Raw genomic sequence first — 14,893 nt, 5'->3', positions numbered from 1 at the left:
TACAGGCTTGTCAAAGTATCAAATGTAACATGCAAACACTCTGGAAACAAAAAAGTGATACCAGAACACAGTGTTACAACTACACCTCTTTATGATCCCTAGCTGCATTCTTGTTATTAATTTTCCCCTGCCTTCCCACTCCTTCAAAACTAGAAGCTCCTTGAGGGCAGAAACTGTGCCTTACTCATCTATCATCAACTTCACAGCACAGTTCCTTGTCCCTGATGTGCATAGGAGATGCTTATTTACTGCAGTGAAACAATTAAACAATATTTGTAAGTAGGAAACAAGTGATGACATTAACAAACTTGATAAGGAGGAATGAATGGAACTTTTAATTACAACATGTTTTTCGATATGTGTAATGTTAGTCTTTTCTTAGTTCCTGAATCTCCACAGCCAAATTCTACTAAAACAATGTAGTGAGAAGTTTTATAAGACATGACAGACTGTGTCTTTGGTTCCTGGGTCATAAAAAAAAAAAAGTGACAGACACAGATAAAGTTCACTATAAATTTCAATCTATGATATAAAATATTACCTAAAGATAGAATTGAACATCATGTATCAGAAAATAAAACATAACAATGAAATGCAATTTTGTAAATAATTCTATGGCACAAGGATTATTTTCCTCAGATTCAACCTTGTAATTGTGTTTTGTTTGCTTTCTGAAAATCACACTTTATAAAGAACACAAGTAGAGCTTGTTAAAAATGATTGTCACAGATGTACTGTTTACTAATTCAAAGAACACCACATTCATTCATATCAATTTTATTCATTAATTATGAAGAATAAAATATAATATTCCATGCTTTTCATGAAATAGTGGTTTCTTCTTCCAGTCTAATCAGGGAACTAATAAATGCTTAGTTCATGGGAAAACTTCCATTTGATTTACATTGACTTAATTACTTCTTAGGGTCTAGCCTCATCAATGGAGAAAAAGCACTTTTTCTTGAGGCAACAGCAAATTAACAGCACTGATACAAAATATGGCAAATTCAATGGTTGTAGCATTGCTTTAGGAATTTTGAGACTATATATAAAACTATAACCATAAATAAAAGGGCTTATTGATATCTTCTTTTCGGGAGAGTGATACATTCTGAAGGTTTCTTGTTATTCTGCTGAATAGCAAGGACTTCCAAACTTAAATGTCTTAAGGCTGAAAATTAGTTATATTCCTCAAATTTTAGCCTGATTAATGAAATTCCAAAAGTATTATAAAATAAGATTCAATTTGTCTTGAAATTATAAATTTGTAACAGATATTTTTCAAAATACATGCCTTCAAACAACTTAAATACAAAAATCATTCATTCTTAATAATACCTAGCAGTTCATGCCTTGCTTCACAAAAGTACTCATACAAACACGTGAATTTAAAAAACACGTTTTCCTGTTCAAAAAATAAAGCTTCTGCCCTTTTAAAAACTTGTCAGGCTTTCATGTGCCAAAATGTTGAAAACTGCACATATTCAAACATAGTCCCACATATTCCTCAGCTCTCACACCTTTGAAGACACAGGAGACGGGCAATATAAATGTTCGCTTCTTTCCAGCTGATGTTAAATAGTTAGGTTTGCTTCATGAGATTATTGGAATAAAGGGTTAAATTTTCAATTTCCATTATTCTATCTGTAAAATTAGACTTAAAAGCAGGTAGAATACTACCAGAAGAATTACACAGTGATTGGTAAACTGGCCTAAAATAATCAGGCTTTTTATTTATAATTGCCTTTTTAAAGTTGTCATTTGACAATAGCTTCAATCTTTAACAGCAGGCAAAAGAAAATGAGGTGCCATGCTATATTAATTAAAATATTCCACAATAAAAGAAAATACAAAACCTGAAAATAACTTCAGTGCTATAGACATTTAAAAAGTTACAATTATTAAAACTCTGAATAAAAAGATCTTGAGAACAGGTACATTTCAAAACAATCTTTTACACACTTTGGAAAAATATAGGTATTTTTCAAATAACTTGATATATGGTTTACGTATTTCATAGTCTCTGAGTTTTTTTTTTTCTGCAACACTGTTTTGCATTAAAGTCTCATATTGTTTACCAGTAATTGCTTCCTTATGCTGAAATAAAACTTTGTTTGTTCATTAGTTTTCTGTATATCCCATTTGGTTTTGAAAGCAGCTCTTCATGTTTTCCATATTCAGTAATTTTTCCTTGGTCAAGAACAGCAACCATATTAGCATTCTTAATGGTGGACAGACGATGGGCAATAACTAACACCGTTCTTCCATCCAACAGTCGATCTAGAGCTTCTTGAACAAGGTACTCATTTTCGGCATCCAGCGCACTGACACAGGAGCACACACACAAGAAAGCAAAGACGTCATTGACACCCATGTGCTTCCTGATACACACACAGCAGCCCTTCCTGAGCAATGAATTTTTACTATGATCAAAATTTCAACAGTTTGGGACTTTCTGATCTCCATAAAACTATACTGTGATGTAAGGAGAAAAGCATTCTGCACAGTTACGGCTTACCGAGTGATTAGGATTGATGGCAACCATGTCTGAAGTGGACCTAGAACTCTGAACTAGGACTCAGTCTGCCCACTGCTTTTCAACTGTCATAATTAATTCAGCTTCCCTCACTTTAAAGTACAGGGGGGAAGAAAGCATTTTCAGTTGTATCACTTTGAGGTACTGAATTAAAAGTGTTTTGGTGAAGGAAGAATTTGGTTTAATACACATAATCGCATGTATTATTAAGATATCCTCACCTGGTTGCTTCATCTAGGAGAAGAATTTTGGGATTCTGAAGAAGGAAAAAAAAGGAAAAGATAAAATAATTTTATTGGAAAAACACAAACTCTCAGCAATAAAAAAGGAATAAAATTCTTACACATGCTACAATGTGGATGAGCCTTGGAAACTTATGCTAAGTGAAAGAAGCCAGACACAAAGAATCACATACTGCATGAGTTCACTTATATGAAATGTCCACAACAGGCACTTCTACAGATTGGTGGATACCTGGGGCTGGGTTCAATGCAGGAAATAAGGAAGGGGAGCTGCATGGCTGCTAAAGAGTAGAGGGTCCCTGGGGGGGGGGTGATGAAAATGTTCTAAAATTGTGATGATGGATGCACAACACTGAATACACTAAAAACCAATGAATTATATTTTTAAATGGGCAAATTATGTAGTATGTGAATTATATCTCAAAGCTGTTACAAAAAACCCCACAAATTACTAAGTGTCTGGGATAAGTACCTAAATGAAAAAATTAGAGACTATTTTAAATGATCATCAGAGTAATCACTAGACCAGGTATCGTTTATAGCACAGTTTTATCCTGCTGGTCAGTGAGATGGGAATCTAAAACGAGTAAGGTGGCTGGGCGTGGTGGCTCATGACTGTAATCCCAGCAATTTGGGAGGCCCAGGCAGGTGGATCACCTGAGGTCAGGAGTTTGGGACTAGCCTGGCCAACATGGCAAAACCCCGTCTCTACTAAAAATACAAAAAAATTAGCTGGCCTGGTGGTGCGTGCCTATAATCCCAGCTACTCTGGATGCTGAGGCAGAAGAATCGCTTGAACTCGGGAAGTGGAAGTTGCAGTGAGCCAAGCTCACACCACTGCACTCCAGCCTGGGAGACAGAGTGAGACTCCATCTCAGAAAATAAATAAATAAAATAAAGTAAATAAATAAATAAATAAATAAATAAAATGAGTAAGGCTGAGTATGGTGGCTCACACCTGTAATCACAACACTCTGGCAGGCTGAGAGGGGAGGACTGCTTGAGCCCAGGAGTTCAAGACCAGCCTGGGTAAAATAGCAAGACCCCATCTCTACCAAAAAAATTTTTTTTTAAATTAGGTGGGTTTGGTATGGCATGCACCTATAATCCTAGCTCCCTGGGAGGCTGAGACAGGTAGATTACTGAAGCCCAGGAGGTCAAGGCTACAGTGAGCCATGATCACACCACTGCACTCCAGCCTGGGTGACAGAATGAGACCCTGTCACAAATTTAAAAATAAAATTAAAAAGATATAGTCTATAACTTTCAAGGTCCTGCTTATAGTTAATTTAGAAATAATAAACTAACTTTGGGAGGCCAAGGTAGGTGGATCACTTGAGGTCAGGAGTTCAAGACCAGCCTGGCCAACATGGTGAAACCCCACCTCTACTAAAAATACAAAAATCAGCCGGGTGTGGTGGCATGCGTCTGTGATCCTAGCTACTTGGGAGGCTGAGGCATGAATATCACTTGCAACCTGGGAGGCGGAGGTTGCAATGAGCTGAGATCGGACCACTACACTCCAGCCTGGATGATAGAGCGAGACTCTGTCTCAAAAAAAAAAGAAAAAAAAAAAAGGAAAAAAGAAAAGCTAACACGTAAGACCAAAAAAAAAAAAGACTAATCTGATGTAGATAAAACATTACAAGTCTAGCTTTGCAAATGAAAACACACACCCTCACAAAAAGGTAGCTACTATTCTTCATATATTATTCACAATAGCCCCAAACTGGAAATGACCCAAGCGTTCATCAGCTGGTGAACAGATCAACAAATAGGGATCCATCCATACTACTCAACAGTAGAAGGGAATAAAGTACTGATACAAGCTACAAATTGGAGAAATCTCAAAAACACTCCACCTGTACTAAGTGAAAGAAGCTAGATGCCAAAACCCATATATTGTCTGATTCCATTTATCTGAAATGTCTGGAAAAGCAAGTCTAGACAGACAGAAAGTAGATTCGTGGCATCCTGGGGCTGGAAACAGGGAAAGACTGCAAGTGGGCACGAGAGATCTGTTTAGGGTGACAGAAATGTTCTGAAACTGGACTTTGTGTGCAACCAACTCTGCAAATTTACTAAAAGTCACTGGAAAGTACATTTAAAATAAATGAATTTTATATATGTAAATTCTGCTTCAGTAAAGCTGCTTTTTTTTTTAATCACCTATAAGCCTGAGAAGAACAGTTGTATAACAAAGGGAAGGCTATTGCTTCCTTAAAAAGAGAATGCCTGCCTTTCAGCTAAAATGGCTTTTCCCTTTCCTTCTAGGAATCTTGTCTAAGTACTCCAAGTCTGTACTATTCACTTTAGCAGCTGATTACAGATTGTACAAATACGCATACTTATGCTGTTTTGTATTTTGCATTAATAGTCACTGTTTCACTGGCTAGACTGTATGCTTCTTGATGCAGGGTCCATGTGTTAAATTATTCTACCTCCAACAACCTTAGCACAGTACTGGGCTCATGATACCTAAAAAATACTTGTTAAATTTGGACAATATACTACACTAACTTACCTTTCACCAGAACTGTCACCCTCCCCCTCCAAGAAAAACAACAACAACAACAAAAAAAAAAAACAAGAAAAGGAAGAAGACAAATAGTAAATTACAAATTATTACAAGGTCCCTAATAAAAATAATCCCTAATTTAAAAAACATCCAAGTCACTTCAGGCTTACCTTTAGCAGAGCACGGGCAATCGCAATCCGCTGTTTCTGCCCACCTGACAAAGACAATATTTAAAAAAAGAAAGCCTCAACAAAAAAATCTTAGTAATAGGCTTTTATGATAAACCATATAACAATTTGAAGGTAAGCTTCTTCTAGTTAGTCATAGCTGACACAGATAGACCAGAAACCTATTTTAAAATATAGTTTTAAAATGTATCAATCCCAAAATTAATAATTATTATCATAGCCAAAATGTATTGAGGACTTCCCATATACCAAGTATTTTCTTTTCTTTCTATTTTTGAGACAGGGTCTCGCTCTGTCACCCATGCTGGAGTGCAGTGGTGTGATCATGGCTCACTGCAGCCTCAATCTCCTGGGCTCAAGTGATCCTCCCACCTCAGCCTCTCAAGTAGCTGAGACTACAGGTGTGCACCAACACATCTGGCTAATTTTTGGTAAAGACGGGGTTTTGCCATGTTGCCCAGGCTGGTCTCAAGCTCCTGGGCTCAAGCAATCCACCCACCTCAGCCTCCCAAAGTGCTGGGATTATAGGCAGGAGCCACAGTGCCCAGCCAATACCAGGCATTTTCTATATGCACTGCATGTATTATCTCATTTAATGTTTTTATTTTAAATAATTTCAAACAAGGTCTTGCTCTGTCACCCAACTGGAGTGCAATGGCATGAACATGGCTCATTGCAGCTTCAACCTCCTGGACTCAAGTGATCCTCCTGCCTCAGCCTCCTGAGTAGCTGGGACCACAGGCCCATACCACCAAACCTGGCTAATTTTTAAAACTTTTTGTAGAGACGGTCTTGCTCTGTTGCCCAGGCTGGTGTCAAACTCCTGGACTCAAGAGATCCTCCTGCCTTGGTCTCCCAAAGTGCTGAGATTGTGAGCCACTGTGTGAGCCACTGTGCCTGGCTAATCTTTTTAAAAATCCTATGAGATAGACCCTATAATTATTCCCATTTTACAGATGATAAACTGAGATACAAAGTAACATGTCCAAGCTCTCACAGTTGGTAAGTAGTGGAACGGAGATCTGATCCTACACAGTGCAAGGGGTATGCTCTTAAAAGCATGTAAAGATCTGTGCTGTTCATCACTACACATACTTCCTCCCTAGCAGAATATCCAATGTAGAAAGGAAACCAGAAACTCAAGATTTTGCAGGTTTCCAAAAAACACTTGAAATGTCTGGGAGCAAAAGACATCAGTGGTGCTGAGACTGATAATTATAATATTCCCACATTATAGAAATTCTTCTTCTTTTTTTATTTTTTTTTGAAACGAGTCTTGCTCTGTCTTCCAGGTGGAGTGCAGTAGTGCAATCATGGCTCACTGCATCCTCTCGCTCCTGGGCTCAAGTAATTCTCCTGCCTCAGCCTCCCCAGTACCTGGGACTACAGGCAGTGCCACCATGCCTGGCTAACATAGCACTTATTCTTTATGATGTTTTTTTCCCCTCCTCTAGAGGAAAAAATAGTAATATGTGTATGACACTGAAAGTTACAGTAAGCCACTCTAATCCTGTCTTTTTAAGCTCAAATTCTACTAAAAGTGAGGGAACAAACTGGAAGTAGGTGTGGGAAAAGGTGGGATGGAGTGGAGTCAGCAGGATCTGTGTTGATTCCCTCCCTATCTTTGTCTCACCCCATCGTCCCTCCTTTCCTCCAGGGATGCTACTCCTAAGTCATACGTGGAAAGTCTCAGAGTGCTCACTCCTCCCAACTTACATTGTTTATAAAACCCAATTCCATTTTTGGGGATAAAAAACATTCCTTTTTGGTTGATTTTATTGGCTGAACATACTTATCAACAGTAGTTGCTGGACATCATTTTATTTCGTATAAGAGAGGTTCATCCTCTATATCTGAGGTGTGTGGTGCTGCTGAATGCTGCTCTCAAACAGGAAACCAGTGCACACAAGGAGGGCAGTGAGGAAAACCTTCTCCTGAGCCTCTGATTGGTGAGGGTGTCTGAGTGCCCTGAGGTAGGTCCTTAGAGCAGCCTGCTGATGGCTTAGGTCCCCTCTGAGTCATTTGTGGTGCCAATCAGTACACTGGGAATCTATTACTAGGTGCTCTCCCTTCCTCCCAGAAAGCAAGAGCAGACTGGAACCTCTGGTTACTTCACTGAGAAACAGAACTGGAGGATCCTACCAAAGGGAAGGACATGCAGAATCTGTTTCAAGGGAGTTGATGTGCTCTTGGGAGAAGCCTCACACTTCAATGTTCAATAATTTCACCACGAAGGGCCAGGCACGGTGGCTCACGCTTGTAATCCCAGCACTTTGGGAGGCCGAGGCGGGTGGATCACGAGGTCAGGAGATCGAGACCAGGTGAAACCCCGTCTCTACTAAAAATACAAAAAATTAGCCGGGCGTGGTGCCGGGTGCCTGTAGTCCCAGCTACTCGGAGAGGCTGAGGCAGGAGAATGGCGTGAACCCGGGAGGCGGAGCTTGCAGTGAGCCGAGATTGCGCCACTGCACTCCAGCCCGGGCGACAGAGCGAGACTCCGTCTCAAAAATAATAATAATAATTTCACCACGAGCAGTTTACACTGGTTTTCTGCCCCATTTCTCAGATACGTTTCAGAGATGGAGTAGCAGTTCACTTTTACACAGCAGTCAGGAATTCTAGTCCTGGAACATCTCAGATCTATCAAAGATGCCTTTTCATTTACTACTTATATATATATTTTTTAATCATATACAATAAGCTTAAAACCCTTTTGTTTTATATTTTCTGTGGTCTAACATCAAATGAAAAGTTTAGCATTGGAAAAGACTATTATTTTAGTCTAATCTGCCAGCCTTCATTGTGACAAAGAGGCACCAACCCTCTGCTCAAACAGAGACAAGTTTTGTTTTTTTTTTTAAAAGACAGAGTCTCTCTCACTCTGTCACTAAGGGTGGAGTGCAGTGGTGCGATCTCAGCTCACTGCAACCTCTGCCTCGCTGGGCTCAAGCAGTACTCCTACCTCAGCCTCCCGAGTAGCTGGGACCATAGTTGCTCACCACCATACCTGGCTATTGTTTTGTATTTTTGGTAGAGAGGGGGTCTCGCCATGTTGCCCAGGCTGGTCTTGAACTACTGAGCTCAAGCAATCAGCCTGTCTTGGCCTCCCGGGGTGCTAGGACTACAGGCGTGAGCCACCATGCCAGGCCAGGAACTTGTTATCTTGCAAGCAAACATTTCAATACTTGTATTAAAAAAAGTGTTTAGCTGAAAATTTATTTCTCTTTAAGTTCTACTCATTGGTTCATTTCTGCACTTTAAAGAAATACAAAGTGAGTCTTCTCTCTCCTCAAAATACAGCAACCATAATGTGATCCAGAATGACAGGTGTGGTCTGACATCACAGGGAATCGCTCACTTTGCCTCACAGCCGTGAGTCCATTCAGCAAATTATGGCCCACAGGCCAGACCTGAATCATGGCTTGTTTATGCACGGCCCTCAAGCTAAGATGTGTTTTACATTTTTAGAGTTGCTTAAAAACACACACAAAGAAGGATGTGTGACGGCAATCATATGTGACCCATAAAACCCACAATTTTTTTTTTTTTTTGAGACAGAGTCTTGCTCTGTCTCCCCACGCTGGAGTGCAATGGCACAATCTTGGCTCACTGCAACCTCCGCCTTCTGGGTTCAAGCAATTCTCATGCCTCAGCCTCCCGAGTAGTTGGGATTAGAGGCACCCACCACCACGCCCGGCTAACTTTTTGTATTTTTAGTAGAGACGGGGTTTCACCACGTTCACCAGGCTAGTCTTGAACCCTTGATCTCAAGTGATCCACTCGCCTCGGCCTCCCAAAGTGCTGGGATTACAGGTGTGAGCCACCGTGCCTGGCCAAAACCCACAATATTTACTCTCTGGCTCTTTAAAGAAAAGTTTGTCAAACCCTGGTCTAGTATGTAGGGAGTAAATAATTCTTTCAATTTCAGCTTTGTTCCTGATGCACATTCCCTGACTCCCTGGGCAAATCATCCTGCCACTTCTTATTTAATATTTGAGGGTCTCAGGTTGCAAAATACAGTTTGTTTTTTTGTTTTTTTTCAGATGAAAAAAAGCTTGCTGTGGCTGAGTACTACTCAGAATTTTTGGAACACATATGGGGTAGAAAGTGAAAAAAAACACTGGGGAGTTTTCCACATATAAGAGAGCAAGTGGTAAGGCTAATTTCAAAAACTCTAAAGATGAAAACCTAATTAGAAAATAATACTGCAATATAGAAACATGTGGGCCGGGCACGGTGGCTCACACCTGTAATCCCAGCACTTTGCGAGGTTGAGGTGGGCGGATCACGAGGTCAGGAGATTGAGACCATCCTGGCTAACATGGTGAAACCCTGTCTCTACTGACAATACAAAAAATTAGCTGGACTTGGTGGCGGGCGCCTGTAGACCCAGCTACTTGGAAGGCTGAGGCAGAAGAATGGTATGACCCGGGAGGCAGAGCTTGCAGAGAGCCGAGATCACGCCACTGCACTCCAGCCTGGGCGACAGAGTGAGATTCCGTCTCAAAAAACAAACAAACAAAAAAAACAAGAAACATGTGAAAAGTTCTTTGGATATAGAGACTTTGCTACAAAGCAGTAAAGAAATGCACCTGAGAGGAGAACACCCTTTTCTCCAACCACAGTGTTGAACCCTTGGGGGAAATTCTGGATGAAGGCCACTGCATTGGCCACTTCAGCCACTCTCTGGATTTCCTCAGTGGTCACAGAGGAAGGGTCATCAGCACCATAAGCAATGTTCTCAGCAATAGAGCAAGAAAACAAAATGGGTTCCTACAAATTGGAAATAAAACATATCACGAATTTCAAACAGACTTCCAACATGTCTAATAAATTCAGACCTAGCAGTCGTTTTTAAAATTTATGTTTTGCCATAAACAGGATTTTATCATGTGTAGTTCTCACCCATGCTGCAGGCAATGAGACCTCACAGCAGGTGCCCACAAGGCGCCTGGCACATGGTAGGAACTTCGTAAATGTCAGTCCCCTGCCTTAGGAATCAGGAGGCACCGGGAGACCCCGAGTCCATCTGCATTTTCCAGCTGCCTGCCTTCTACTCAGGACAAAGCGGGGAATCCATCTCCATCCATTACCTTTTGAAATACACACAAACCAGATGGGAACAAACAATTCTGACAGAACCCTATGGAGCAGTCCTAAAAAATAAGCAAACTTCCAGGCTCTTTTCTCCATCCCTAATAATATACACCACTGATGTCCCTGCACTCCTGAGCACCCATCACTGTCCACCTGCCCTCACCCAAGTGGAGTGGGGAGAGGATGAGCTAATCACAAAGAGAGGTGCAGAAATGGGGGGAGGCTCAGGTTTGTATGCTGTGTGCACAGCCTGGTAATAAAAATTAAAACAGCTGCAGCAACATTTCCCTGCCCCAAAGGGTCTTGTGAAAATGGCCTTATCAAAGTGACCACATTACATTAACACTCTGCTTTGAAATCTGCAACTTCTTTGCAAGGAGGACTCTGGCTCTTGCCATAGTCTTTGCTCACTTCTCCCTGAAGCCCATTATGCAGAATAGTAGACTGTGGCTGGTGATGAAAATGGGAAGTGGGGAAGAATCAGTAAAAGCTAAAAAAGAGTCAATAAAATCTTCTATCATTTCCTCCCCATCCTCTAGACTATCTAGTAATGGTAGTCTCCAGCTTTCAATAAAAAGTCAATGCTTCACCCTTGCTCAAACATTTAGGGTTTTCAGGAAACAGCGTTACTTGCAAACCTAAACAACCTGCCATGTGGGATGAGCTTAATACATCCCAAGGACTTCCATTCCTTCTCTCTTGAGAAGTTCGAGACAAAAAAAAAAAAAGCAAAAGACAAAAGTAATTTTAAAAGAAAGTGAAACAGAAATGGAAGCGTCTCTTCTTACCTGACTCACTGTCCCAATCTTGGATCTCAGCCACACTGGGTTTAGCTGACGGATGTCATGGCCATCAAGGCTAATAGTTCCTTGTTGAGAGGAAAGGAAAGAGTCACCGAGTGTGAAGAGGCTGATGACCAACAGAGAAAGGATCTGGTGGGAAAATTCCAGACTCATTTTTTAAAGATCAAAATGTACTGAAAATCTCCAGATGGACTCTAAAACTAACATATTTCATGAAATTTCAGAGCTAAAAGGGACTTTCTGGATTGTCCAAGTTATTGTCTCCCGATAGTAGCTGGATGACTATCTCACTGAGTCCCTCTGTCCAGCTTGCCTTCCTGTACCCTGGAGGTTGTAGGAGTTTTCCCTAGTGACTTAGGATTCCACTGATAAGATGCACTTGTGCAAAGCTTTAATTCAGAAGGGAGGGGCAAGCCATGAGGCATCCACTTGCTGGCACAAATACTGGCAGAGATGGCACAGCTCTGAAACTGGCACTCATGATGGCAACTCCTAAATTTGTAGCTTCCTGACCACGCCAGGGTCAGCAGCTACCTTGAAGGCCTGGTTCTGGGGTGGAGTTCTGGGAACTGTCCTGGAAGTACAATCTAGAATCTATTTTTTCATTCCTGCCAGTGATTTTTGAGCTATTTTATTACTCCTTAAAATATCCCTTTCTGTATAAGCTTAGTTGGTGAGGAATCCGTTGTGTGAAACTAAGAATCTGGTCGATACCATGGCAGAGCTTTTAAATAATCAGGCGCTATCTCTATGACTTTCGCTAACAGAATTCTTCACATTGAGGGTGCTCAACAATACTTGGTGATCATGACAACAGTGACAGCATAAGAAATGCCATTTCTTCTCAGTTAATGCTGTGGAATTATAGAAGCCAGCTGGAAACGTTCACAAACTGGCAAAAACTTGAGGTCTTTGATGAAAAAGCACAGAGCTCTCTATAGACTACACATGGCAGACATTTAACTGCAGTTTGCTTTGTCCTGGATTTATTCATTGTGATGAAGAAACCAGAAACTCAGTATTTTTACTTGAATTACAGCAACCTAAATAGGATTGTTTTTTGTCTTTTTTTTTTTTTTTTTTTTTTCCTTTTTGTGGAGAACAAGGTCTCACTATATTGCCCAAGCAGGTCTCAAACTCCTGGGCTCAAGCTGTCCTCCCACCTCTGCCTCCTTAAGAGCTGAGATTACAGGCATGAACTACTGTGCCCAGCTAACTAGGATTTTTTTAAACTCCAAATTTTATAGCAAGTCAATGGTGAATCAAGAAAGTGATTCCAGAGGCAAACACTGTAGTAAGCCCCATTTTAACACAGGTGGTGATTCTGTGGGTCAAGATTTGCAAGTCACATATTTATCTGACATGTAAACATGTCCTTTCCTCTCAAGTCACATTTATCTGACATGTAAAACAATGAGATTTTACATTGTTTTAACCAAAAAGCATAAGCACAAAGACACAAAACATTCATTTTTTAAATTAAATAATTTTTTTTTTTTTAAATAAATAGAGACAGGGTCTCACTATGTTACCCGGGCTGGTCTTCAACTTGTGGCCTCAAGTGATCCTCCCACCTCAACCTCCCAAATTGGAATTACAGGTGTGGGGCTCCACATCTGGCCAAAATATTCTTTCTAAATTCATGATTTGATTTTTACTAAGAGTTGTTTGCTTGCCGACATTGTTGTCTACTACAGGGAAGATATAAAGAAGTAAAATCATGGGCTCTTTGCTCTTAAAGATGTTATAATCCAGTTAAAAATAAAATAAAAACTAGAATGAGAAAAATCATCCATTAAGAAAATCCCTACTAGCTCAAAATAGTTTCAATGGAACAGTCACATAGAAGTGAATCACAGCCGGGCGCGGTGGCTCACGCCTGTAATCCCAGCACTTTGGGAGGCCAATGCGGGTGGATCACGAGGTCAGGAGATCGAGACCATACTGGCTAACACAGTGAAACCCTGTCTCTACTAAAAATACACAAAATTAGCCGGGCAAGGTGGCAGGCACCTGTAGTCCCAGCTACTCAGGTGGCTGAGGCAGGAGAATGGCATGAACCCTGGGGAGCAGAGCCTGCAGTAAGCCAAAATCGCACCACTGCACTCCAGCCTGGGAAACAGCGAGATTCCGTCTCAAAAAAAAGAGAGGTGAATCACTGGCCAGGTTCACACCTGTAATCCCAGCACTTTGGGAGGCCAAGGTGGGCGGATCACGAGGTCAGATCGAGACCATCCTGGCTAACACAGTGAAACCCCATCTCTACTAAAAATACAAAAAAATTAGGCAGGCGTGGTGGCAGGCGCCTGTAGTCCCAGCTACTCAGGAGGCTGAGGCAGGAGAATGGCGGGAACCTGGGAGGCAGAGCTTGCAGTGAGCCGAGATTATGCCACCGCACTCCAGCCTGGGCGACAGAGCAAGACTCTGTCGCAAAAGAAAAAAAAAAAAAAAAAAGTGAATCACTGATTGCCAAGTTAACTATGTGCACAATAAGCACTCAGTGGGTCACAGGCAGAGGCAGAGGTTCTCCTGGAGCTTCCCATCACTCCTGCGCCCAGCACGCATGCTGGCACACGGTGGTTGTCCAGGGTGCTGCTGGTGTGTAGGGATGTCCAGCAGCACCCCAGGCACCTTCTCCTGGCTGCTGAGCACAGCCTCGTCCACCTGCTCCCAGTAGAGGGCATGTCCAGAGGAGATACCCACACGGGAGATGAGGTGGTAGAACTGGGGAAGTCACTCTGGGCTTGAAGAGGTAGGACACATTATATACAAAAAGCTCTAAAGGCCTCTGTATGAGCTGTCATGCCCCTGCAAATGATACCTTCTGTCTGAGGGATTTCTTTCCACTGGCACTTAGAAAAGAAGGTACTCTCACAAAATAAGGTATCTGCATGGTTTAAGCATCTTCCAGGGCGCAAAACTGGGAGCAGAGCTTGGGAGAGTCCCCCAGTGCTACAGTGTGGTGAACCACTTACCAGAAGCAGGGTCGTACAACCTCAGCAGGAGCGAAAGCACTGTTGATTTGCCAGAACCACTTGGGCCAACCAGTGCCGTGACAGATCCTGACGGAATGGAAAGGCTGAAATCCTGAAATATGGGCACCTCTGGGCGAGCCGGATAGGCAAAATGCACGTTCTTAAACTCCAAAGCACCCTGGAAGCTTTTCTCATTTAAGATGACCCCCTCTGAAACATAAAATGGAATATTAATTACTTACAGCAAAAAATTAAACTCACAGCTGAACTCGGTTCTCCTACTCATCTAGCTACGGATGGGTGACTCCACCACAGCTAATCCTGGTATATGAGCTCTTAAAGGGCAAGTAAGAAGTAGACCTAGGCTAAATGCTTACCACGTGCCAACTCTGCACCTACTATGTCCAAGGTACTATACACATAGACGGTCTTATTTGATCCTTACAACCCTGAGAGGTAGAAATTATAATTGCAATTTTGCCGATGAGGACATTGAAGACCACAGACAACAACCTGCTTAAGCTAACAAGTAGT

The 14,893-nt window shown here is 41.5% G+C and overlaps 1 protein-coding gene across 1 annotated transcript in view; it reads right to left on the bottom strand.

The window, feature by feature from the left end:
- Positions 1 to 499: 499 nt before the first annotated feature.
- The window catches only part of ABCB10 (ATP binding cassette subfamily B member 10), a 49,126-nt gene continuing 34,732 nt past the window's right edge, over positions 500 to 14,893 (bottom strand). The window contains exons 8-13 of the mRNA XM_030812720.1: positions 14,360 to 14,569; positions 11,370 to 11,449; positions 10,077 to 10,257; positions 5,467 to 5,510; positions 2,758 to 2,792; positions 500 to 2,324 (exon numbers count right to left, since the gene is read on the bottom strand). Of these exons, the coding sequence (XP_030668580.1) occupies positions 2,093 to 2,324; positions 2,758 to 2,792; positions 5,467 to 5,510; positions 10,077 to 10,257; positions 11,370 to 11,449; positions 14,360 to 14,569 (782 nt within the window). The 3' untranslated portion in view covers positions 500 to 2,092. The remainder of the gene's footprint in view (positions 2,325 to 2,757; positions 2,793 to 5,466; positions 5,511 to 10,076; positions 10,258 to 11,369; positions 11,450 to 14,359; positions 14,570 to 14,893) is intronic.

Source organism: Nomascus leucogenys, chromosome 5 (genome assembly GCF_006542625.1).
Source record: "Nomascus leucogenys isolate Asia chromosome 5, Asia_NLE_v1, whole genome shotgun sequence".
Lineage (NCBI taxonomy): Eukaryota > Metazoa > Chordata > Mammalia > Primates > Hylobatidae > Nomascus > Nomascus leucogenys.
Note: the sequence above shows the minus strand (reverse complement) of the source record. Positions and strands in the feature narration are given on the sequence as shown.